Here is a 26,468-nt window from a genome sequence, read left to right as displayed (position 1 = left end):
ATCCACATCCTAAAAGGATCCACACCCCAAAAGGATTCACATCCCAAAATTATTCACATCCTTGAAGGATCCACATCCCTGAAGGATTCACATCTCAAAACGAGATCCACATCCCAAAATTATTCACATCCCAGAAGGATCCACACCCCACAGAACCCACATCCCAGGGATTTGTGTCCCAGGCAGGAGGAAACCCCTTCCAAGCTCTTTTCTCCCGGCATTTCGGGCTCCAGGGCTGCTTTTCCCCCCGCACCGTCCCGTTCCCTGTCGGTGTCCATGCCCTGGGATGTGATTTGGGCAGTTTTTGTTAAAATAATTCCTCAAAAACCTCAAAACCCGGCAGGAACAGCCCGGCCCGGCCCCTGCCCCAATGTCCCAGGGGACAGACAGACGGACAGAGGCTGTGACGCCCCCCGAGCACTGCTCATTAAAGGATAATTAATTTGTTAATGAGCCTGAATCCGGGTGCAGCATCCTCCGGCTCCATCCAGCTGTTGTCGCGCAGCTGGAGGAGTTTTCCCTGCAGGAAAACCTCTGGAATCTCCGCGGGTTCTTCCCGGGAGCAGCATGAGGGATTTAAAGAAAAAAAGAAACAAAAAAAACCCCAAAAAGAGCAGCGGAGGAAGCTCCGCTCAACCCCGAGCTCCCAAATATTCAAATCCTCCTGGATGCTTCAGGAAATGTTGAAGGGAATTTCGCTCCCTGTGTGCCAGGGTGGGGTTGGAGGATGCTGGAGCTGGGATTGGGGCTCTGGATCCCTGGAAATCCAGGGAATTTGTTCCTTCCCAGCCTGGCAGGGATGAAATGCCAGCCAGGGGCTGCGCTGCTTCCCTTTAAACCGTGGAGAAAATTCAGGGACTGATTTCGGTGATCAGGAATCAACTCCTGAGCGGGGTTCGGGAAGGGCTGAGCTCTGTTCCCTCCTCAGGGCAGGGAAAATCCCGGCCAGGGAGCCGAGGGTTCAGTGGGATGTGAGCTCCAGGGAGCTGAAGGTTCGATGGGATGTGAGCTCCAGGGAGCCGAAGATTCAGTGGGATATGAGCTCCAGAGATCCAAAGGTTCGATGGGATCTGAGCTCCAGGGATCCAAAGGTTCAGTGGGATGTGAGCTCCAGGGATCCAAAGGTTCAGTGGGATGTGAGCTCCAGGGATCCAAAGATTCGATGGGATGTGAGCTCCAGGGATCCAAAGGTTCCATGGAATGTGGGCTCCAAGCCCAGCCCCGGGTCTGCAGCTCCGAGTTTTCCTGGGGATTTTGGTGCCCAATTACCCTGAACGCTGTAATTGAGCAGATTTCTTTTTATTAGCCCAGGGTCGGTTTGGAAAATGAGGAAGCCTTCCATTTTATATTCTTTTTTCCATTTAATTTGGAAAACTCAGCAGGCTGGGAGGGGCCCAGCCCTGATCCCGGTCCTGGGGAAGGTGAGGGGACACCTGTGACAGTGGGAGGTGTCCCCAGGGGTGGCACTGGGGGGGGTTGAGGCCACTCCAACCCAAACCATTCCACAATTCCGTGATCTCCCCTGCCCTGCCAGAGCCAGCTCGGGGGGAAAAAAACACAATCCCACTTTCCAACCAACCAGTTCGGAGAGTGGGCAGGTGCAGGGGGCTCGGGGGGCTCAGGGCTCCCTGAATTTGTGTTCTCCAGATCAGGGCTCATTGAATTTGTGTTCCCCAGCCCCGGGGGCTCAGGGCTCGCTGAATTTGCGTTTCCCAGCCCAGGGCTCACTGAATTTGTGTTCCCGGGCTCAGGGCTCACTGAATTTCTGTTCCCCAGCCCAGGACTCACTGAATTTGTGTTCTCCAACCCAGGACTCGCTGAATTTGTGTTCTCCAGCCCAGGGCTCACTGAATTTGTGTTCCCCAGCCCAGGACTCGCTGAATTTGTGTTCCCCAGCCCAGGGCTCACTGAATTTGTGTTTCCTAGCCCAGGGCTCGCTGAATTTGTGTTCCCCAGCTCAGGACACACTGAATTTGTGTTCCCCAGTTCAGGGTTCACTGAATTTGTGTTCTCCAGCCCAGGGTTCACTGAATTTGTGTTTCCCAACCCAGGACTCACTGAATTTGTGTTCCCGAGCTCAGGACTCTCTGAATTTGTGTTTCCCAACCCAAACCCCCCCTGTGCCCGTGGGAGACCCAGAGCTGCTCCCGCTCTGTCTGGGCGAGTTCTCCATTTCCCATGGCCAGCCCCAAAGCGCTCCAGAGCCTCTGTGACTTCCCAGGCCGTGTCTGGGCTGGCCCAGGAGCCTCCCGTGGTGGCAGCCAGCTGACCCAGGCACCTCCTGCTTGCGTAGGAACTTTTATAAGAAACTTCTGCAAAAGCCCAGATGAGCTCACGCTGCTGAGCGCTGGGGACGAGTTCCCTTTCCAAGCTGGTGCATGAGGAGCAAACTGTGACTTAAGAGCAGCCCTAAATAAATAACAGCGAGCTGGAGCTGTCTCAGTTCATAGCCAGAAACCAGAAAGGCACCTCCTGCCTCGTTTTTAGCCTGTGACTAATTCCCCCAAATTGGGGATTTGTCTGGGCCTAAGGGGATGGGTAAATGTCGGCTGGATTCGCTGACTGAGCCCTCCCAGAGGATTTTTGGGAGCTGCTCTGCAACCTCCAGGTTTATTGATGGGCAAAGTCACATCCAGGAGAGTCCTCTTGGAAAGGTGGATGTGAAAGAAATGTTTCTGCAGGAAAAAACAATCTGAGAGAGGAGCAAAAGCAGCAAAACGCAGAGCTCACCCAGTCTGAGCAGAAATCACATCCCCAGGGTTGTTCTGAGAGTCAGCGTGGTGAATAATGGCCAAAAGCAGATTAACCTGGCAAAAACCTGGTGTGGCAGCTCCAGGCTGAGGTTTGGGGCAGGGGGATCTCTCCAGCTGCAGCCAGGGGCTGTGATGTTTCAGGGGATGGTTCAGGAGGGCTCGGCAAGCTCAGCCCTGAGGTTTCTCCCGGCTGGGACAGCTCAGCCCCGTTATCCCCTGGCTGCAGGCACAGCTGGGGTGTCTGGGACCAGGAGGTGCCCTCAGGGTGACCAGTCTGGGCTCCTGTGGCCGCTCTGGTGTCCCACAGAGGAGTTCAGCAGAACTGGGGAGCGTTTGCCCGGCCTGTGAAGCTGAGACGTGACCTCGGTGAGACCCGAGGCAAAAGGGAAATTGGAGTTCCCTGTCTGACACCAGCAGCTGCCAGAGCCTCCTGGGCGGGGGGGAGCACCCTGAGCTGTCCCCACAGAGAGGGACAGACCTCACAGGGAGGCCAAGGGCCGAGGTTTGCCGGTACCAGGGATGGGGCTGAGCCTGTGGGATTGTGTTCCCCAAGGAACACTTTCTCTCCTCACGTTCAGCTTCCCCAAAGGGAACTTTCCACAGCAGAGCCTCACCCCGAGGGGCTCAGGCACATCGCTGGCACTGCCTGTGGGGGATGTGACCCTTCCCAAGGATCCTGCAGGATCCCCACTGACAGCATTCTGTACCCAGAGCCATCCCAGCGCTTCGGGCCGGGCTGTGGGAGCAGCACCGAAAAAAGGCAGGGACAGGGGCTGGATTTCCCAGGCTGATTTCCCACCCCTCCAGGACAGCAGCGAGCGCTGGGTCCAGCTTTCCCAGAGCAGCACGGCTGTCCCAGGGCAGGAAGAGCTCTGTGCAGAATTTTCCTGCGCTCAGCACGTGCTGAGGATTTCCCTGCACCCTGGAGCTCTGCCCGGGAGCCTTTCCGTGACAGAGCCGCTCCAGCTCCTCTCCCTGCACTCACAACCCAAACCTTGTTTTTCTGTGCCCGTTGTGCTTTTCTCGCCGTCATGTGCCTCTCGGTTCCTCTTTTCACCATCCAGACGTTTCCCCTTTCTCTTTCCTTTGGAATTTTTTTTAATTTCTCCCCCTGTCGCGTTTTGGGTTTGGAGGGTCTGGTGGCCGTGCCGTGGGACAGGAGCCTGGCACTCTGTCCCCTCCCGGCTGGGTTTGGGCTGCAGGGAAAACCTCTCCAGGGCTCTCAGGAGCTCCGTGAAGTGGGGATGGACGGGCTGGAGGTGCCGCATTCCCTGCAGGACCTGGCAGAGGCAGCGTCACCCCTCCCTAAAACTGCTCCGAAACGCCCCGAGAGGGAGAAACTCCCATGAACCCGAGCAGCTCTGAACAAAGCGCAGAGTTTCCAGTTGTGCTCCGCACCTTTGGGCATTTTTGGAGGAGATGGGGTGTCCTTAGGTGCTCCATAACCTTTGCATGAATGGCTCCTTTTCTCTGCATAAGCACATTCTTGGAGGAGTTTTGGGCTTTGCTTCTGCGCTCGGACTCCTCTGTTCACTTGTTTAAACCAAGCATAAAGCTCGAACTGTTCTTTGAATATTTACGACCAGTTTTTATCTCATGCCATGCATACAAAACATACTTGATTCCTTTCCTAAAAGTTTTTTCAAGTGCAAAGTTTTAAAAACATGTGGCTTTTATTGCAGGCAGGAATGAATAACAGCATTCCACCCACAACCACATTAAATGGAACAGTAATATTCATATGCGTAAGGGCAAAAGCTGCCTTGTTTCCTATTTGCAGCCCAACTCTGAAATTAATTAAGAACTAAGAGGATCTGACAGTCATTAGGATCTTTTAAGAAGGAGTGGAAGTGGCAGATGGGACCCACGCTCCCGTGCTATCAATAGCACAGAGGATGTGAGCCCCGAGCGTGCCGCTGCTGCCGGGCCGAGCGGGATCGCGGCCCGGACAATGAAGAATGGCACTTTCGTGACTTCACAACCGCAGCGCTCACGTCAATCGCACTCGTGCTCCCGACTCGCTTCGCAGCTTTTGAAAAGCGCGTCTGATCCCTGCGCGCTGCGCTCGGCACGGCTGTGCCACACCCGCGGGGCCGGGGCTGCTCGGGAGGTGACAAATCCCCCAAAGGGACAGGATCCCTGCTTGGGAGGTGACAAATCCCCCAAAGGGGACAGGATTCCCTCCTCGGGAGGTGACAAATCCCCCAAAGGGACAGGTCCCGGGCTGCTCGGGGGGTGACAAATTCCCCAAGGGGACAGGATCTCTCCTCGGGAGGCGACAAATCCCCCAAAGGCACAGGATCCTTCCTCGGGAGGTGACAAATCCCCAAAGGGGACAGGATCCTTCCTCGGGAGGTGACAAACCCTTCAAGGGGACAGGATCCTTCCTCGGGAGGTGACAAATCCCAAAAGGGGACAGGATCCCTCCTCGGGAGGTGACAAATCCCCCAAGGGGACAGGATCCCTCCTCGGGAGGTGACAAATCCCCAAAGGGACAAGATCCCTCCTCGGGAGGTGACAAATCCCCAAAGGGACAGGATCCTTCCTCGGGAGGTGACAAATCCCCAAAGGGACAGGTCTCGGATTGCTCGGGAGGTGACAAATCCCTCAAGGGGACAGGATCCCTCCTCGGGAGGTGACAAATCCCCCAAAGGAGGTGACAAATCCCCCGGGGACAGCGGGATTGCTCCTGTACCCTCCCGGTGTGCCCTGGGGATGCCCGTGGAAGTGAAGGTTGCCAACAAACCCCACAGGTCTCAGGTGGGGACAGGTGGGAGCACAGGAGAGGGGACAGGGCTGTCACTGGTGGCGATTCCTCCAGCTCAGCCTTTAGGAGTCATTCAGACGCTGCTGGATGAAACCTGGCCCGCGGCAGCCAGGTGGGAATCTCATTTTTTTTCTGATTTTTTCTGCTCACAGTACTCAATGCCAGCATCTGAAACTCGGGCTGAAGCCTCGCTCCTGCTGCTCCCGCTGCCCCCAGAGAGCTGGGACGGGGCAGCTGCAGCTCCCGAGGGTCAGGATGGATGTCCTGGCTCCGGATGCGACCTCAAACAGCAGCGCTGGGACTGGGGCTGCTCCCAGTGCGGGATCCCCGAGCTCGGGGCACGGCAGAGCCCGGGGCAGGGCCCTGGAGCCGTCCTGGGGCCGCTCTGGCAGCTGCTCCCTGCCCGAGGGGAGATTTCTCTGATTTATATCAGGGGCAGAGCTGCCTTTTCCTCCCCCCGTTTCCCCTCATTCCTCCCCCTGAGTTTCCTCCCGCAGGATTCTCTGTCCCCAGCGCCCGGACCTGCCCCGTGCGGGCCCGTTGGAGCGGTGACACTCAGGGGTTAAAAATTGTCACCGAGTGCACCCCATCGGCCCCGGCATCTGCTGTTTGATTGATGAATGAATTGCACGCTCCCTCCCTGCGTGCTGCTCTCAGATCCCCTTCCCTGAGCTACAAAACAGATCCAGACACCCGCCTGGCCCTACTGAGCGCCGAGCTCCTGAGAGTTTGCGATGAATTTTTAATAGAAAGCTTCCTACGAGCCCCTGCTCTCCAAACGAGTGGCTCTGCCGCTAAAAGAGCAGCTCAAATGAATTAAAAACTACAGAGGAGCCTGTAAGGGAAGTAATCCCAGCGAGGAATGATTTAAAGAGCTGCTGACCTCCCCGCGATGCGAACAGTAGCTCTGGAGCGTTTGTAAAGAGGCCCATGCAAATCCCGGGGCTGATGCTCTATTAACCTCCTCGGGAGCGCGGGGAGGGCGCGGAGGGAAAATCCCCACGTGTCGACATCTCCGGGTTTGCGGAGGAGCGGAGCAGCGGGAGCCCCCCCGGCTGGAGGCTCTGAGTTGGGAAATCAGGATTCAAATGGGAAGGAAAATTCCTTCCCCCTTGGGCACGGTTCTGTGGAGCTCTGGGGTGGGTTTGTGTGGCTGGGCTCCTCTCGCAGAGGCAGTCGCGGGGTTGGTTTGCAGCTCGGGAGGTCTCCAGACTCTTCAGGGGTTTTGGGGAGCTTTGGTTTGTCACAGCTCCGTGGTTTGGGTCTCGTCTCGGCACTGCCGCGAGTGCAGGGCCCTGCTGTGGGTGCTGGGGTGAGGCTGCACCCCCTCACCCCGAGGGGGGATTTTTGGGAAGGGAGCAGGACGCGGTACCCAGCACAGCTGGGAGCGACTCGGGAGGCACCTGGGCGGTGCTTGGAGGAATCCAGGTGATGCTTTCAGCTCCAACAGGTGGCTCCCGGTGTAAAAAGGGATCAGAGAAACGCGGGGTCGGGACACAGGCACTGATAAATCGGTGAATGAGGGAACGGCCGGTCCTGCTGCAGGGAGACACCTCGGTCCTGCCCCAAATCACCCCAAAGGGCGAGCGGGGCTCCCAGGGGGACCCCTGGGGGGGCTGACAGGTGACACTGCCAGGACAGCGCGGGGACAGAGTGGGGGCGCCGGGGTGGGTTCAGCAACGGGAAGGGGCAAGAGAAGCACCGGGAGGGCGGGGAGGGGGTGTCGGCATCCCGGGGGGTGTCAGCATCTCCCCCATCCCATCGCATCCCATCGCATCACATCCCATCCCATCCCATCCCATTGATCCCATCCCATCCCATCCCATCCCATCGCCCCCATCCCATCCCATCCCATCCCTGTATCCCATCCCATCCCTGTATCCCATCCCATCCCATCCCTGTATCCCATCCCATCCCATCCCATCCCATCCCATCCCATCCCATCCCATCCCATCCCATCCCATCCCATCCCATCCCATCCCATCCCATCCCATCCCATCCCATCCCGGTGTCCCGTTACCGGAGTCCCGGTGCCAACCAGCGGCCGCACGGCGGAACTGCAGCCTCTCCCCTGTGCCCCCCGCTCACCCCTCCGTGCCCACCGGAGCTACCGGGGAGCACCGGGAGGGGCCGTGCCCGACCCCCGGCAAACCCCGGCCCCGCCCGCGGCTCTTCCACCCCCGCCGGGCTGTGTGCGGGTTCCCCCCACCGGAAAACGGGGGTGAAAATTAGAACTGAACCGGCGGCAACTTTCACCTAAAAAGGGCAGAATTGGAGCGCCGGTAGCGGCGGGGCCGGCCCGAGCCCCGGGGCTGCTCCCGGTGGTCCCGGCGGGCCCGGCCCCGTCCCGGTGGTTGTCGCGGTTTAACGGGAGCTGCGGGGAGGGAGCGGCTCCTCGTTAAAAATAAAATAAAATATTTATTGTTGTTGTTGTTGTTGGTTATTTCTGGAGGAGCGCCGGGGGTTTCTGGGGATGGCAGAGCCCGGCCCGGGGCGCCTCGCGGAGGGAAATGGTTCAATACTGAGTGAGGTGAGCCCAGGAAAGCAGGATTTTCTGGTGCTGGCCTTGATATTGGTTTGTTTTAAGGAAATTCGCGTTTCACACCGGGCAGCGCGGAGCTGGGAACGCCGCCGGACCGAGGCGGGCACCGGGAAACAGGCGGGGAGCAGTGCGGGCACAGCAACCTCCTGTGCCCCGGTTCTGTCCCGGTTCTGTCCCGGTTCTGTCCCCGCCCGTCCCGCGGTTCGGGGCAGCCGCGGAGCGCCGGGAGCCGCCGCCTCCGTTGTGTTTATTCCCGGTGGCCTCGCCAAGAATTTTCTCGCCAACGGAGCCCAACCGGAGCCGCCGGCCCCGCCCGCAGCCGCAGCCCCGGGGGAGCCGCCGGGGGCACCGGGGGCTGCGGGAGCCCCGAGACCGCCGGGGATGAGGCGGGTCAGGATTTTGGGGAGGGCAGGAGGAGGAGGTTTGGGAGCCGCGGTTTTGAGCGCAGGCCGAGAGGCGAATCCCCGGTCGGGGGGGCAGTGCCGGGGGTCCCCGCGGCCGCCGCCCCGCCACGGTCCCGTTACCGCGGGGAGGATGCGGGGCGGGGAGCGGCGGCTGCGGGGGCCGGGCTGGATCCGCAGCCGCTCCGGACGGCGGCGGTGGCGGCTGCGGCCCCAAACCGGCCCCACCGCACCCCAAAACCTCCCCGGCGGCGGCGGCGGCGGCGGCCAAAAACCACCGGAGCCCCGACGTGCGCCGGGGGCGTGTCCTGCCCGGACCACGCCCTTTCATCGTAACCACGCCCTCTCATGAATTAACCATGAGCTTTTCCGCATAACCACGCCCCCTCGGCGATGCTGGGCGGGGCCATCCCCCTTGCCGGGCTCCCATTGGTGGAACCGCCTGTCCGTCACGGCCGCCGCGCTCCCCCCGGGGCCGGCTGTAAATACGGTACCGGGCGGTGCGGCGGGGCCGGCAGCGGGGCTCGGGCTCGGCACGGGGAGCCGGGACCGACAGCGGCACCGGGAGCGGCACCGGGACTCGGCACGGAGCGCAGCTCACCCATCCACACCGAGCCCCGGAGCCGCGCGGGACGCGATCCCCGCGCTCCGCCGCTCCCCGCTCGCCGCCCCGCCGAGCACGGAGCTCCGCCGGCACGGAGCGAGGCAGAGCGGGGCTCGGCCGCTCCCGCCGCCCCCGCCGCCCGCCCAGCCCCGCCGGGTGCCCGCCCGTCCCGCCCGGCTCCGCTTCCCCCGCCGTTGTGATGCGTATTCCCGTAGACCCGAGCACCAGCAGGCGCTTCACTCCCCCGTCCACGGCTTTCCCCTGCGGTAAGATGGGCGAGAACAGCGGGGCGCTGGGGGCCCCCGCGCCGGGCGCCCGCGCTCGGCCCGAGGTGCGCTCCGTCGTGGATGTCCTGGCCGACCACGCCGGCGAGCTGGTGCGCACCGACAGCCCCAACTTCTTGTGCTCGGTGCTGCCGTCGCACTGGAGGTGCAACAAGACGCTGCCCGTCGCCTTCAAGGTAAGCCCCGACGGCTCGCGGGGACCGAGCACCGAGAGCCGCTCGTCCCTTCCCCTCCGCCCCGTTTCGCTTTAAATCGCTCCTGACATCACCGCCGAGCGAGCGCGGTTATTATTTTTAATCAAATAGCCCGGTTTATTATTTTTAATCAAGTCTCCGCATTGCCCCGCGGTCACGGCATCTTAGATATTCCGTACAGTTAGGAGCTCTCAGGCAACTTTGAAGTTTAATGAGATGGAGGTTAATTACGTTCCTGGGAGAGGGAGAGCGAGGCAGGGAAGGGAGATCTAATCTGCCAAAAATCCAGCGAGGAGCTGAAGCCCCGGTGCCGCGCTGAGCTCCCCGGGGCTCCCCCGGGCCGGGCATCCCCGCTGCCCCCGCGGGGAACGGGACCGGGCAGAGCCGGGCAGGGCTCCCGGCAGCCCGGAGGGGTCAGGGGGGCTCTAAACCGAGATTTCCCCGGCTCCGGGTGCAGCTCCCCGGCAGTTCTGGGGGTTCTCCCCCGCTCCCGGGCCGGCCGCGGAGCTGCGGGGCCTCGCTGGCTGCGCTTTCCTTTCATCCCGAACCCAACAAAATAAACGCACGGAACTGCCCCGACAGGGCTGGGGGCGACCTGACCCCCCAAACCCCCTCCCCGCGGACCCCCCGTCTGCTTTTAACCCTTTCGGAGCTCCTTTTCCCCTTCCCCCTCCCATTTTCTCCGCCTTGCTGGGGTTGCTTTTGGTTTTGCTTTGGGGTTTTTTGCGCGGGTTTGGGGGGGAAGCGCAGCTCAGGCTGCCCTGGGTGAAGGTGAAGGTGAATTTTTTAGCCTGAAATGCTCTGGCCCTGCCCTAGGTCGTAGCGCTCGGAGATGTCCCCGATGGCACCGTGGTCACGGTGATGGCGGGGAACGACGAGAATTACTCGGCGGAGCTGCGCAACGCCTCTGCCGTGATGAAAAACCAAGTAGCGAGATTTAACGACCTCAGATTTGTTGGGAGAAGCGGCAGGGGTAGGTACCGGCCAGGAAATGGTTGGCCTTTTTATTTGGTTTTTTAGAGGTGGGCGAAAAAAAAAAAAACCAAAACAAAAATGAAAGAAAAAAAAATTTTGTCTCTTTTTGGTCATGATATTATTTTCTTTTATAATTTTTTATCAGAAATTTTATTTTGTTGGACTTTAAAAAAAATTAATTTAATTTTATTCTATGCTATATTTTATTTCAACTGTGGTTTCGTTGCCGGGAGAAGCTCCCCAGCCCCAGAGCGGTTCGGGAGGGATGAGAGGGATGCCAGAGGGATGCAGGAGGGATGAGAGGGATGCAGGAGGGATGAGAGGGATGCAGGAGGGATGCGAGGGATGCAGGAACGATGCAGGAACGATGCGGGAGCAGCCCCGGCCCCGCCGGCAGCTCTGCCTCGCTCCTCCCAGGGCTTCTCTCCTCTGCCGAGCTGTCGGGAATTAAAAAAAAAAAAAATTAAAACACAAACTCAAATCTATCTAAATATCTATAAATCCATGTAAACACAAACAAGGCGGCCCCAGCCCGAATCTTCCCCGATTTTTCCCGGCACGCAGAGGCGGCGGCGGCGCTCGCTGAGCAAACCCCACCTGGCAGCTCGAGTTTAAAGAGCGAAAATCGAGAGTTTAAAGTGCAATAATGCTGAGGCAGAGCTGGGCCTGCAGGGCTGGCACGGGCAGGGAGCTGCGGGCTCTGCTCGGGGCCGATTTTTGCTCATTTTCCCCGCGCTGGTGGCAGGGAAAAGCGGGACGAGGATTCCGAGCACAGGGAAATAAATCCCCTGGAAATGCTCAGCACGGAGCCCTGCCCGTACCTGAGTTTGGGAGGGTATAAATAGAATTTCAGCATTTCATCACCAGATCGAAGCACTTAATCCTGCTCTGGAGCCCAAATAAGAACTCGATATTTTAATGGCCATATGGCAGCATTTTCTCAAAGGTTTCACATGTGTACACGCAGTGTCAGATATATTTTGACTTCTCCGCATTAATTAAAAGCAGTGATGTTAGGAATTATTTGCATGTAATAACTGTTTACTTGTTCCTCTTTATGAAACTTGAATAGTTTACATTCTTTCATACATTTCCTTTTTCCTGTTGGCTCCTTCTCCATGTTGCAGTTTCTTTAAAACTCTCCACTTAACTGGTTGCAGGTTGATGGATGGAAAATGTTTTTCTTTTATGAATTAAGCTTTCATTTCTGTAATCAATTATTCTCTTAGGCTCTTTTCTTTCTGGTTGGGCTTTTTTTTTCCATTTTTTTTTCTTCATCTTCGCACAAATTTCCAAACTGAGCGCAACCCAGTCTCAGCGTGACTCTTGAATTCATTATTAACTCGCTTCCTCTGCACTCTCGGGCTCGGAATGAGCAGGAGTTTGGTCTCGTGGAGCCCTTGGTGAATAAAATCCTTCCCCGGGCAGAGTCCTCCCTCCTCAGCGTCCTCCGCTGCCTCTAACGGGCGGGACTGGGGCGCTAATTATTTTAATTTCTCTTTTTTAAATACATATTCGTGTGGGGTGAGGCTTTGTCACAACCCCACCGTGTCTGGCGCTGCTTTCCCGGCACTCTCGGAGCAATTTGCTGTGAAAAATTCGCTCCGATTGAATTTTTATTCCGGGTGTCGCACTCGTTTGGCCGCAGCCCCTGACAGCCCGGTGCTGCTTTCATTTATTCTGGCAGAAATCTGGAGCCGCTGTGGAATATTTCCACAAATGTTTGTGTAAATTCGAAGTGAGGACGTGTGGATCCGTAAACACGGAGCCTGCTCCAGCCCCGCCGAGCTGCGGGAGAAGCCCGGAGCCAGGAAAGCACCGCTTGGAACGGGCCAGATTCGGGTTTTTTTAGTCATAAAGTCTCAGGGATTATTCCCCTAACTCGAATAAATTCACATCTCTTTGTGCAAGACAGAAAGAAAAAAAAAAATCAGATTTTTTTTTTTTAAACTCAGGTTGAGTATAGGTTTTTATTTGTATGAAATGAAAGCAATCCCTGCTGCACCCCGCCTGTTCTCCCGGCTGGAATTTTCCCCCCGGAGCATCCCTGGGGCTCCAAACCCGCCCGGCAGCCGCGATCCAGCCCCGCAGGGGATGAGAAACCCCAGCCCGGCTTCCTGAGAAGGCGGGAAATGACTAAAAATGATGCTGGGGCAGAATCATCATTTTCGGTTCAGGGCAGCGAACCTGAGAGAGGCACAGCCGGCCTGGGTTTGTGTCTGCAGCGGGGACTGCGGGCGGGGAGGCTGGTTTGTTGGAGAACACAAAATCAAAGATTAGAATAATAATAATAATAATAATAATAATAATAATAATAATAATAATAATAATAATAATAATAATAAATCGGTATTAAAACAGTGTAAAGAGGGGCACCGACGTGCCAGGCTCTGCTCTGAGCTGCTCACAATCTCATTTTGCTGCCTGCCAACCCTTCCCTCTCCTCCTGCGAATTCCCAGAACAATTTAGGGAATGAGGACCCATCCTCCTCACCCCGGCTCTGTGCAGGTTTTCCCCTCAAACCCTCGCTCCTGGCTGTTTTTTCCGCGGCGCTCTGCGGGCTCGTCCAGTCCCTGCAGGTTGGTAGCAGGAGCTGCGTCCTCGGGGATTCAGAAATGAAATAATTCGATTTTTTCGCCCTCCCCAATTCTCCTCCCTGAGCAGAAAATGAGCGCGAGGTTCGCGCTGGTTTGAGCTGGGGTCGGTGCTTTAGAACCCGCGTTCTCCCCTCTCTGCTCTCCGTGCAGGAATTCTCCCACCTGGGACCATTCCAGGATGTTCTCTGGGAGGGATAATTTCATTTTTCATTCCTGGTTTATTCCTTTTTTTTTGCTCCTAGCTGGATAAATCCCGTTTTGTTCTGCTGTGGGTATTCTCAGGTGTGACCCCGGGATCTGAAATCCCGATTCCTTCAGGGGAAAAGGGAAAGGAGGAGGTTCCACTGCTTTTATTTGTGGAATCATCACGCAGAGGTTCATACCTGATACCCTGCTGGGGCTCAGAGCTCTGCAGCCCCCGAAAGTCCTGAGACCCTTCAGGGATCGCTGCCAGGCTCGGGTCAGGGCAGCTCCGAGGGGTTCCTGATTTTGGGGAGCCCGAGGCTCTCCCTGCGGGGGTTCTGAATTTGGGGAGCCCGAGGCTCTCCTTGCGGGGGTTTCTGAGTTTGGGGAGCCCGAGGCTCTCCCTGTGGGGGTTTCTGAATTTGGGGAGCCCGAGGCTCTCCCTGTGGAGGTTTCTGAATTTGGGGAGCCCGAGGCTCTCCCTGCGGGGGTTTCTGAATTTGGGGAGCCCGAGGCTCTCCCTGCGGGGGTTTCTGAATTTGGGGAGCCCGAGGCTCTCCCTGGGGGTTCCTGAATTTGGGGAGCCCGAGGCTCTCCCTGCGGGGGTTTCTGAATTTGGGGAGCCCGAGGCTCTCCCTGTGGAGGTTTCTGAATTTGGGGAGCCCGAGGCTCTCCCTGGGGGTTTCTGAATTTGGGGAGCCCTAGGTTATCCCTGTGGGGGTTGCTGAATTTGGGGAGCCCGAGGCTCTCCCTGGGGGGTTCTGAATTTGGGGAGCCCGAGGCTCTCCCTGGGGGTTCCTGAATTTGGGGAGCCCGAGGCTCTCCCTGCGGGGGTTTCTGAATTTGGGGAGCCCGAGGCTCTCCCTGCGGGGGTTTCTGAATTTGGGGAGCCCGAGGCTCTCCCTGTGGAGGTTTCTGAATTTGGGGACCCCGAGGCTCTCCCTGCGGGTGTTTCTGTGCCCCCAGAGCCTTCCCTGAACCGGGTACAGAGCCCCAGCCAGGCTGGGGGAGCTGAAGGATTTGGGGTCAGGGCTGGTGGGACCCTCTGTGATGATAAAGGAATTTTCAGGCTGCGGAAGGAAACTTGTTCTGCTGGGACAAGGGAACTCTGCTTGCAAAATTTGGATCCCAAGAGCTTTTTTTGTTTTTCTTTGCATGAAAGGTGATTTGGTGCTTCTGACACCCTCCCCGGGGGTACACAAAACCTTTCCCAGGAGCAGATTGGTGCTGTCTGGGCAGGGCTGGACAGGGACAGTCCCTGCCGAGCCGCCTGTCTGGGGCCGAGGCTGGCCGGGTTCAGTTCCCGTTTCGCACTTCCCAGCCGAGCACGGCTCCCCCCGAGCGGGAACATCCACACGGAACAGGCCCTGGATCCCCGAGGGAGCATCCTATGGGGATCACCCATTCCCGCAGGGATCCCCAATTCCCACAGGGATCCCACAGGGGAGATCCCACATCCCCACAGGGATCCCACAGGGATTTCCCATTCCCACAGGGATCCCCCATCCCCACAGGGATCCCACAAGGGAGATCCCACATCCCCACAGGGATCTCCCATTGCCCCACAGGGATCCTGCATTCCCCCAGGAATCCCCCATTCCCAGAGGCATCCCCCATCCCCAATTCCCATAGGGATCCCCCATCCCCAATTCCCACAGGGATCCCCCATTCCCAGAGGCATCCCCCATCCCCAATTCCCACAGGGATCCCCCAGGGGAGATCCCACATCCTCACAGGGATCTCCCATTGCCCCACAGGGATCCTGCATTCCCCCAGGAATCCCCCATTGCCCCACAGGGATCCCCAATTCCCGCAGGGATCCCCCATTCCCCCAGGGATCCCACAGGGATCTCTCATTCCCAGAGGGATCCCACATCCCCCCAGGGATCCCCAATTCCCCCACAGGGATCCCCCATCCCCAATTCCCACAGGGATCCCCCATCCCCACACACATTTCCCCCATCCCCACACACATTTCCCGCATCCCCACACACATTTCCCCCATCCCCACACACATTTCCCCCATCCCCACACAGCGATCCCGCTCCCAGCGCTGCTCCAGGGCTGCGTTTCCTCGGGAAAAGCGGAAGATTCCAAGCGGGAGAAGCCCGGGGAGCTGCTGGGGATGGAGGGGTCAGGGCAGGGAAGGGATGAGTGACTTTTCCATGCGGGGAGGTCCCGGCTCCGGGGCTGTTCCTTCGTGTCTGGGCAATCTCGGCTCGTTAAACGCGATGATGTGTGCGGGGATTTGTGTCCGAGCTGCAGCTCCTCTCTCTCCAATAGCTCCCATGTGGGATCCTCACTTCTCTCGTGTTTATTTTTTATTTTTCTTCCCTCCCTAGGGAAAAGCTTCACGCTGACCATCACCGTGTTCACCAACCCCACCCAAGTGGCCACTTACCACCGAGCCATCAAAGTGACCGTGGACGGGCCCCGGGAGCCCCGGAGTGAGTGCGGGCTTGGATTTGGGGCTGGGAAATTGTGGGCAGGGGGTTCAGGCTCCGAATTCTCCGTGGCTGAGGGGGGCAGGATGCGGAGCTGGGGGGGGCACCGTGTGCTGCTCGCGTTTCCCTCCCTCTCTGCTCCATCTCCCATCACTGAGGGATGGATTGTGGCTCCTTTCCTCATTCCCTGCTCCATCTCCCATCACTGAGGGAAGGTTTGCAGCTCCTTTCCCTGCTCCTGTTCCATCTCCCATCACTGAGGGAAGGTTTGCAGCTCCTTCCCCCATTCCCTGTTCCATTTCCCATCACTGAGGGAAGGTTTGCAGCTCCTTTCTCTGTTCCATTTCCCATCACTGAGGGAAGGTTTGCAGCTCCTTTCCCTGCTCCTGTTCCATCTCCCATCACTGAGGGAAGGTTTGCAGCTCCTTTCCCTGCTCCTGTTCCATCTCCCATCACAGAGGGAAGGTTTGCAGCTCCTTTCCCTGCTCCTGTTCCATCTCCCATCACAGAGGGAAGGTTTGCAGCTCCTTTCCCTGCTCCTGTTCCATTTCCCATCACTGAGGGAAGGTTTGCAGCTCCTTTCCTCATTCCCTGCTCCATCTCCCATCACTAAGGGAAGGTTTGCAGCTCCTTTCCCTGCTCCCTAACCCATCTCTGAGTGATAATTTCACAGCACCACGTTGGGATTTTGGGCTTTGACAGTGAAAGCGCCAAGGACCCAGCCTGGCTGCACAGGGGGTTATGGAATCAGGGATCTGTGCTCGGCTTCGGGGGTGATTGATGGGGATTAAACCAGGAATGGTGCAGGAGGCAGGAATGGTGCAGTTTCCCGGACAGGACTGGTGCAGGTACCCGGACAGGACTGGTGCAGGTACCCGGACAGGAATGGTGCAGATTCCTGGGCAGGAATGGTGCAGGGGGCAGGAACGAGGCAGGTTCCTGGTGCAGGTTCTGGTGCAGTTTCTGTGCAGTTTCTGTGCAGGTTCCTGGGCAGGAATGATGCAGTTCCTGTTGCAGTTCCTGTGCAGTTCCTGTGCAGGTTCTGGTGCAGTTCCTGATGCAGTTCCCGGTGCAGGTTCCTGGGCAGGACTGATGCAGGACTGATGCAGGAATGGTGCAGGAATGGTGCAGGTTTCTGGTGCAGTTCTTGTGCAGGTTCCTGTGCAGATCCCAGTGCAGATCCTGGTGCAGTTTCCTGACCAGGTTCTGATGCAGTTTCTGGTGCAGTTTCTGGTGCAGGTTTCTGGTGCAGTTCCTGGTGCAGTTCCAGTGCAGTTCCCGGTGCAGTTCCCGGTGCAGGTTCTGGTGCAGTTCATGGTGCAGGTTTCTGTGCAGGTTCCTGTGCAGTTCTCGATGCAGGCTCTGATGCAGTTCCTGGTGCAGGTTCCTGTGCAGGTTCCTGGGCAGGAATGATGCAGTTCCTGTGCAGTTCCTGGTGCAGCTCCCGGTGCAGGTTCTGGTGCAGCTCCAGCACAGGTTCCAGTGCAGTTCCCGGGGCTGGGGCCGTGTTTCCCGTGTCCCCCAGCTCCCTCCCCTGGGCTCCTCTGTGGTTTCTCTCCCGGGCTGTCCAGGGCTGTCCAGGCAGTGCCCGGGGCCGGGGCTGAGCCCGGAGCGGCTGAGCCGGGCTGGGGAGGCGCTGCCGGGGCCGGGGAGGCTCCGGGAATCCGCAGGATTTCAGGATTTCCCTCTCGGGCCGGGGAGGCTCCGGGAATCCGCAGGATTTCAGGATTTCCCTCTCGGGCCGGGAAGGCTCCGGGAATCCGCAGGATTTCAGGATTTCCCTCTCGGGCCGGGGAGGCTCCGGGAATCCGCAGGATTTCAGGATTTCCCTCTCCCCAAGGGATCGCTCACCCCCGGAGCTGGGATCGCATCCCTGGGGCTCCATCGCTGCTTTTCACTGGGGCTGAGCCTTGCAGGGACCACAAAGCCGAGCTTGTTCCCTTCGCGTGTGAGGGCAGCCTTTGATCCCTCCAAAAGCTCCTCAGAAAACATTTTTGTGTTGGTGCTGTGGCTGGGCCAGGTGGGGGCTGCTCCCTGGGCTGGGGGGGTTTGTTTGCATCAGGTTTTGGGGGATTTTCCCCCCTCCTCGGTTTTATTTTCAGCCTGTCGAGGATGGGTTTGGAACTGGAATGCAGGGAATCCAACACTGCTGTTATGTTGGGGTTTTTATTTTTATTTATTTATTTTTATTTTTATTTTTATTTTTATTTTTATTTTTATTTTTATTTTTATTTTTATTTTTATTTTTATTTTTATTTTTATTTTTATTTTTATTTTTATTTTTTTTTTAAGCCAGGAGCATCAGGCAGGTCCCTGGTGTGGGGCACCTGTGGGTGCTGGGGCTGGGCAGGGAATTTCACAAGCAGGAGTGTGTCAGGAATAGAAACCAGCCCTGCTGACTGTGGCTCAGCCCTTTATCAGCTGCATCACATCTCCTTTCTAATAATAATAATAATAAATAATCATCATCATGATCATCAGGAATACATAAATAATAATACAAGCTGAGATAGTTGCTACTCTGGGCGCTCGGTTTGGCCTCCCTGGCAGCCAAACCCGGCTGAATCACACCCGTTCCTCCTGAATTTCTGCATTTCACCCCAGCCTGCATCTCCAATTGCTGATACCAGGGATGGAGCAGCTTGTCCTGGCTCTGGTGTGGGGTGTGGGGCACAGCCCAGGTGCAAGGACAGCGTTTTTCTGGTTTTTTCCCTTTTTTTGGGGTCTCAAATTGATGAATTGATGATTTCTGGGCCTCAAATTGGGCTGGAAATGCTGATTGATCTCCTTGAGCAGATCTGTGTAGTGTTTATTATTTATTGTTGCATTATTATTTATTCCTTACATTGCTCTTTCTTTTTATTCCTCTCTCGTGCCCTTGCCTTGTGTGGCCCCCAAAAGTTGATCTCTGCTCCATCCCTGCACCCCCCAACCCATAAATTACTCACAGAAAAAGTCTAGACACAAACTGTGGCTATTTTAGAAATTTTTTTAGGAAATCATAGATTTGTTTGGGTCATGTTTTGCCTCCCAGTTTGACCCTGGGGCTTTAACTCATGGATGACAAATTTCCAGTGGAAGAAAAATATTTTTAAAAAATCTTTTTGTTGCCACACTTTCGAATGAAGATGACAATTCTGAAAAATAATGAATTAACACCTTTCTCCCCTTCCCCTGGGGTGGAAGCTGCAGCTGTGAAATGATCCTGGAAAGTTTTTCCTGGTTCTGTTGCCACTGGGTGGCTCCCGGGCACAGCACCCTGGCACTGCCAGCCTGGCACCTGGGCTGGCACAGCCCTGGGATCCCCAACCCAGCCTGGTTTGGCTGTGGGAGGGCAGAGCTGCCAGCAGGAATTGCAATTTTAGGTGTTTATATATTTGATATACACCTTTAAAGGTGTGTACATTAATGTGTGTGTGTGTGTATAAAAATAGATGGAATTTTTCCCCTTTTTGGGTTCAAAAGCTGGGCCGTGGTTGTGCTGTGAGGGCAGGGCTGGGGCTGCTGGAGAGGACAAAACCCATCCTCAGTGTGGGAAGAATTGGCCATTTGTCTTGGCACCCTGGGAAAAGCCTGGGCAGCTCCTTCCCAGCCCAGAACCCCTGCAGCCAAACCCTGGCGGGGTTTGGGGGGCAGAGCTGGGGCTCTGAGCATCCCATTCATCCTCCAGCCCTGGCCCTCCATCCCAGCCCCTGAGCCAGGCTTTGAGCTGGGGCTGTGCCCAGACCCAACTGGGAAATCCAGGGAAGGGGTGAGGGATGGGCAGGGGGATCCCTGGGGTCCCCCAGGGGTGCCTTTCTTTGAGCATCTCCTCGCTCCCAGCTCTTTTTCCTTGTGCTCCAGCTCTTTCTGGGTTAGATCTGGAGGGGAAAAATAAAAAAGGACATTCTGTCAAGTTGGCACCTCAGCTCTAAACAAATAGCACAGCGGGTGCCAAGTGTTGACATACTTTGTACAAACAGGAAGTAATAAAATATTTGAACTTCCTGTGGAATTTCCTTCTTTTCCCCCCCTTCCTGCAGCCCTGTGTTCAGCAGGAGCCCTGCAGAACCCTCTGCATCCAGGGCTGCTGCAAAACCACCCCCAGCAGGCAGAACGTGGGGGTTCAGTCTGGGGAAAAGGAGCATCCCCAGGGCTTCCCTTCCCTTCCCTTCCCTTCCCTTCCCTTCCCTTCCCTTCCCTTCCCTTCCCTTCCCTTCCCTTCCCTTCCCTTCCCTTCCCTTCCCTTCCCTTCCCTTCCCTTCCCTTCCCTTCCCTTCCCTTCCCTTCCCTTCCCTTCCCTTCCCTTCCCTTCCCTTCCCTTCCCTTCCCTTCCCTTCCCTTCCCTTCCCTCCCTCAATTTTCCTTTTTCCCTCTCACATCTCCATCCCCTTTCTGCCCACAACTCTTGTCCAAAGCCTTTTTCCCTTTTAGATTCCTTTACTCCCCTCTTGCATTTTATTTTATTTTATTTTATTTTATTTTATTTTATTTTATTTTATTTTATTTTATTATATTATTTTATTTTATTATTTTATTTTATTATTTTATTTTATTTTATTTTATTATTGTATTTTATTTTATTATTTTATTTTATTTTATTTTATTATTTTATTTTATTTTATTATTTTATTTTATTTTATTTTATATTTTATTTTATTATTTTATTTTATTTTAATTTATTTTATTTTATTTTATTTTATTTTATTTTATTTTATTTTTTTTTTTTTATTTATTTTAATTTAATTTTTTTTGTCTACCATTGAGCCATTCAGCCTTTAACCTTTCTCCCCACTCCCTAAATCCCTTTTGGGTTGAATCCTTTCCTCCTGACCCCCCTGCTGTCCTCGGGGGAAGGGACCCCATGAGGATTTGTCCCCCTGTGTCCCCCCCGTGTCCCCCCCGTGTCCCCCCCGTGTCCCCCCGTGTCCCCCCCGCTCTGGCAGCACCGTGGACGTGCTGCTTGCCGCCGCTCATTTTTGGGGTGTGCATCACAGATTTGATGTTTGCCTCGTGTCCCTGCTCGGTGTGACCACAACAAGCGACACCGGGACCGGGAGGAGGGGGCTGCGGCCGGAGCATCTCACATCCCCTCTCCCTGCGCTCTTTTCTGGCTCCCAGCTTCCCCCCGCGGTTTTTTCCCTCCCCAGCAAAGGCTCCCCGGCCCGGGCTGTGGCTGGCCCCGCAGCCGCTGTCCCCTGTCACGTAGCCAGCGGGTGGGAAGGTTTCTCACCTCCCCCGAGCCGAGGCGTTTCCAGGAACCGCCGCTGCTCTTTGGCTTTCAGGGTTCTGAGAGCCTCAGCTGAGAGAGGGGTTCCCTCCCACGGGGCTCAGCCTGGGAAAGGAAGGGCTGGGGGTGGGCAGGGGGGAAATCAGGGGTTGGGATGGGCAGGAATGAGGATTTGGGGATGTGCAGGAGTGAGGAGTTTGGGATGTGCAGCGGGGAAATCAGGATTTTGGGGTGTGCAGGGGGGAAATCAGGGGTTGGGATGGGCAGGAATGAGGAGTTTGGGGATGGCAGAAGTGAGGAGTTTGGGATGTGCAGGAGTGAGGATTTGGGATGTGCAGCGGGGAAATCGGGGCTGGGGATGTGCAGGAGTGAAATCGGGATTTTGGGATGTGCAGGAGTGAAATCGGGGCTGGGATGTGCAGGAGTGAGAATTTGGGATGTGCAGCGGGGAAATCAGGGTTTGGGATGTGCAGGAGTGAAACTAGGGCTGGGAATGTGCAGGAATGAGGATTTGGGGATGTGCAGGAGTGAGGATTTGGGATGTGCAGAAATTAGGAGTTTGGGATATGCAGGAGTGAAATCAGGGGTTGGGATGTGCAGGAGGGAAATCAGGGTTTGGGATGTGCAGGAATGAGGATTTGGGGATGTGCAGGAGTGAGGATTTGGGATGTGCAGGAGTGAAATCAGGGGTTGGGATGTGCAGGAGTGAGGAGTTTGAGGTGGCAGAAATGAGGATTTGGGATGTGCAGAAATGAAGATTTGGGGATGTGCAGAAATGAGGAGTTTGGGATATGCAGGAGTGAAATCAGGGGTTGGGATGTGCAGGAGGGAAATCAGGATTTTGGGATGTGCAGGGGTGAAATCAGGGCTGGGGATGTGCAGGAATGAGGATTTGGGATATGCAGGAGTGAGGATATGGGGATGGCAGAAATAGGATTTTGTAATGTGCAGAAATTAGGATTTGGGATGTGCAGGAGGGAAATCAGGGGTTGGGATCTGCAGGAGTGAGGAGTTTGGGATGTGTAGAAATGAGGATTTGGGATGGCAGAAATGAGGATTTGGGGACGTATAGAAATAAGGATTTGGGATGTGCAGAAATGAGGATTTGGGGATGTGCAGAAATTAGGAGTTTGGGATATGCAGGAGTGAAATCAGGGGTTGGGATGTGCAGGAGGGAAATCAGGGTTTGGGATGTGCAGGAATGAGGAGTTTGGAATGGCAGAAATGAGGATTTGGGATGTGCAGGAATAAGGATTTGGGATGGCAGAAATGAGGATTTGGGATGTGCAGAAATGAGGATTTGGGATGTACAGAAATGAGGATTTGGGGATGGCAGAAATGAGGAGTTTGAGATGGCAGAAATGAGGATTTGGGATGTACAGAAATGAGGATTTGGGATGTGCAGGGGGTGACACCCCCTTGTCCCTCCTGTGCAGGTGTTTGTGGCATCGCTGTCCCCACGGTGCTGCTGGCCCTCACCCCAGGCACTGTGAACTCTTCCCTTGGATATGAGGTTAAAAACAAAACAAAACAAAACAAACCCCAAAAAACCCTCAAAACAAAACCAAACCATGAGAAACCTGGACTGGAAAGGGAAAATCTTGTGTGCAAATCCAGCCTGGGCTCTCTCAGCCCTGTCTGGGCTCTCTCACGTCTTTATTTATTGCTGGGAGGGGACCTGAGCCCATTTCCCTCACTTCAGAGGGGTCTGTGCTGCCAGGCCTGTCACAGAATCACAGGGCTGGGAAAGGACCTTAAAAAAACCACCTTGTTCCAGCCCTCACCTTCCACTAGAAGGGATTTCCCCCCTTTTTTATTCCCAGTAGAAGCCAGAGAGAAAAAGGAAACACAGAACTGTGCTGGAAAAATGAGTGACCCATCTCTTGTGGCTGAGATTTTTTTTTCCCAGAAACAGCAAAACTGAAACTGTGTTTTAGTGAGGGAGGAGAAAAGTGCAATGTTGTACCTGGGTGGCAGAGTTTTGTTTTCCTGCCTTCGTGGCTCAAATGCCACCAAAAGCACAAAGCACCCTGGTTAATTGATTGCACACTTGGCTGTTTCCATGATGGGGTTTGGGTTCTCTAAAAGCAGAGATGGTTTCTGCTGAGGTTTCTGACCTCTGCTCACTGCTCCTAACAAAGAGCATCTCTTAGGGATTCCCTCTTTTTCTGAAGGGAAAAAAAAAAGGAAATATAAAATATAAACATTGCTGTTACCTTTGAGAAAAGTGAATTATGAAACAGAAATATTGCTGTCACCTTTGAGAAAAGTGAATTATCTGGAACCCCCCAGCCTGGGGGGATTTTGGCCACCCTGCCTCGGAATGTTCTGTGGCCTGGACCTTGCTCTGAGGGGTTTGTGCAAATCCAGGCTGTGTTTTCTCCTCCAAGGAGATAAAAGCAGGTTTTTCCTGAGTTTTGTTGTGGTTTGATCAGCTGTGAGAGGAGGTGGGAGCTGGGGCAGCTCTGCAGGGTTTGGGGATGCAGGGGGATGTTGGGTGCGATGGCAGCCCCAGAATCTGGAATAAAATCCTCCCAACCCAGGGCCAGGGAGAAATTGGGATTTACTGAGTGCTGAGGGAGCCAAGGAGGGGCAGGGGCAAAGGGCTGCCCTGTTCCCTCATTCCTAAGGGCAATTTTTGGAGCTCGAGGCAGAGATCCTGCTCTTTCTGCACATTTATCCTCAGAGAATTGGGAAGTGCTTGGAGAATAAATTATTGGAGAGTCTTGTGCCTCTCAGAAGCTCGAGTGGAGACCCAGGACAGGGCTGGGCTGTGCCAGTATTGTCCAATTCCAGATCTTTATCTTGGCCAAAAGGCTCCCTTGTGGGGCTGCATAAAACTCGAGCTGGAGATGTTTGCTGTAATTAAAAGCAGACTCGGTGCTGAAGTGCTCCCGTGGGGTGATAGTTTTGGGTATTATTGAGGTCTTTTGTTTTATTCCCCTGCTTGTCCTTAGCTAGAAATAAATACACAGACAGTTCCCAGATTGTCTGGGAATAAGGAAAAAAAAAAAAAAAAAAAAGGGAAATGGTAAAAAGAAGGAAAAAAATAGAAGAAAAAAAATGCAACAAAATCAATCCGAGATAATTTCAATAAATAAATGACATCAGCGCTTCCTGGACTGTGATTTGTCCACGTCCAATTGCTGTAATCTGTTCTAATTTAACACTCAAGCTGATTTCCCACTCTGGCAGCCCTGTCCCTGCCCTGGGGAGGAAGAGGAGGAAATCCTGAGTGGCCTTTATGGTTTCCCTATTGCCTGAGCTCTGAGGCTGCTCCGGGAGGGAGTCAGAGGGAACTCCACGAGCCCATCCCAGAGCTGCTGCTGAGGAGCTGCTGGGACTTCCCTGGGGTGTTCTTGGGTGTCCTGGGGTCTCCTGGGGTGTCCTGGGGTGTCCTGGGGTGTCCTTGGCTGCTCACAGCTCATCCCAGCCCCGCTCAGCCCCTGCTTTGGTGGGATGGAGCCTGTGCAGCTCCAGCTGCTGATCCAGCCCTGCCTGGGGCAGTGGAAGGGATTTGGTTCGTTCAGGAGCCCTTGGGGGAGCCTTGGGGCTCCTCAGATCCTGCAGGAGCCCTTGGGGGAGCCTTGGGGCTCCTCAATTCCTGCAGGAGCCTCTCCCAAAGGCTCTGGGCTCCTCATTTCTTGCAGAAGACCTTGGGGGAACCCTGGAGCCCCCCAGTTCCTGCAGGAACTTTTGGGAGAGCCTTGGGGATCTTCAATTCCTGCAGGAGCCTTTGGAGGAACCCTGGAACTCCCCAGTTTCTGCAGGATTCTCCCCCAATGTCTCTGTGCTCCTCAATTCCTGCAGGAGCCTTTGGAGGAGCCTCAGAGCCCCTCAATTCCTGCAGGATTCTCCCCCAAAGGCTCAGGACTCCCCAGTTCCTGCAGGAGCCTTTGGGGGAACCCTGGAGCTCCTCAATTCCTTTGGGAATATTTGGAAGAGCCTTGGGGATCCCCAGTTTCTGCAGGAGCCTTGGGGTTCCTTGGGGGAGTCTTGGAGCCCCTCAATTCCTGCAGGAGGCTTTGGGGGAACCCTGGAGCTCCCCAGTTCCTGCAGGAACTTTTGGGGGAGACTTGGGGCTCCTCAGTTCCTGCAGGATCCTTGGAGCCCCTCAATTCCTGCAGGATTCTCCCCCAGTGGCTCTGGGCTCCTCAATTCCTGCAGGAACCTCCCCCAATGGCTCTGGGCTCCTCAATTCCTGCAGGAGCCTTTGGGGGAGACTTGGGGCTCCTCAATTCTTGCAGGATCCTCCCCCAATGTCTCTGTGCCCCTCAATTCCTGCAGGAACCCTTGGGGGAACCCTGGAGCTCCCCAGTTCCTGCAGGAACTTTTGGGGGAACCTCGTGGAGCATTCCCAGGGGTGAGAGCTGCTCCAAGGGCCTCAGGCGCTGCTGCTCGAGGCTGCAATCCTCAGAGGGAATAACAGAGCAGCAGAAACGCTCTGGGCTCCAGTAAATGCGCCCCTCTCACCATTCTCCTTGCCTCATGCAGTAAATCCCACCTCTCTTTTCCAATCTCCTGCTGCACAACAACTTCAGGATCGTTTCACTTGAGAGCAGCCAATATTTCCTCAGTGCAGCAATATTGGGAGTCAGAGCAGGGAAATTATTTTTGCTTGCATCCCACAAAGGAATCTTTGTTGGGATTGGTTGCAACACCTCCTGCTTTTGAAAGCTCTGGGAAAACCCCAGGGCACGGCTTTTGCTGGGGTGGAAGAGGCAAACCTGGCCCTGGGGTGGCTTTGGAAATAACTCAGGAGAAATGGGCATTGATTCTGTATTTGGGACAGATGAAACCGATCCCAAGGGTTTTTGGGGGGATCTGGTGGTGGTTTAGGGATGCTGGGGGGTGTTGAGTTGTGCTGAAGGTTTTTTCCAGGAGGATGTTGGTGGTGCTGTGTGTCAGGGGCTGTTCAAAGACACAGCAAAGGAAATTCAAACACAATTCAAACACACAACAAAAGAAATTCCTGCTGGATCCAGCGGTGGGATCCAGAGGGAGCCGTGCAGGAGGGTGAGGGGGCTGGGAGGTGGCACCAAAAGGGGATTTCTGGGAGGCTGTGGGGGAGCTTCTCTCCTTCCCAAAGCAGCAGCGTTTTGTCCTGTGCCTCAGTTTCCCTGTCTGTAACTCCTGGGGATGGGGAGGAGGCTGGCAGGGGGGATTTGCAGGGTTCTTAATGCAGCATGGATTAATTAATGCAGCATTAATCCACTAATCAGGATTCAGGATTCAGGATTCAGGATTTCGGATTTAGGATTCAGGATTCAGGATTCAGGATTCAGGATTCAGGATTTAAGATTCAGGATTTAGGATTCAGGATTTAGGATTCAGGGTTCAGGATTCAGGATTCAGAATTTAGGATTCATGATTCATGATTCAGGATTCAGGATTTAGGATTCAAGATTTAGGATTCAGGATTCAGAATTTAGGATTCAGGATTCAAGATTCAGGATGCAGAATTCAGGATTCAGGATTTAGGATTCAGAATTCAGGATTCAGGATTCAGGATTT

At 55.3% G+C, this 26,468-nt stretch overlaps 1 protein-coding gene across 1 annotated transcript in view; it reads left to right on the top strand.

The window, feature by feature from the left end:
- Positions 1–9,266: 9,266 nt before the first annotated feature.
- Positions 9,267–26,468, top strand: part of RUNX3 (RUNX family transcription factor 3) — a 38,794-nt gene continuing 21,592 nt past the window's right edge. The window contains exons 1-3 of the mRNA XM_033080766.1: positions 9,267–9,527; positions 10,362–10,518; positions 15,644–15,748. Coding sequence (XP_032936657.1) covers positions 9,267–9,527; positions 10,362–10,518; positions 15,644–15,748 — 523 coding nt within the window. The remainder of the gene's footprint in view (positions 9,528–10,361; positions 10,519–15,643; positions 15,749–26,468) is intronic.

Source organism: Catharus ustulatus, chromosome 26 (assembly GCF_009819885.2).
Source record: "Catharus ustulatus isolate bCatUst1 chromosome 26, bCatUst1.pri.v2, whole genome shotgun sequence".
Taxonomy (NCBI): Eukaryota; Metazoa; Chordata; class Aves; order Passeriformes; family Turdidae; genus Catharus; species Catharus ustulatus.
Note: the sequence above shows the minus strand (reverse complement) of the source record. Positions and strands in the feature narration are given on the sequence as shown.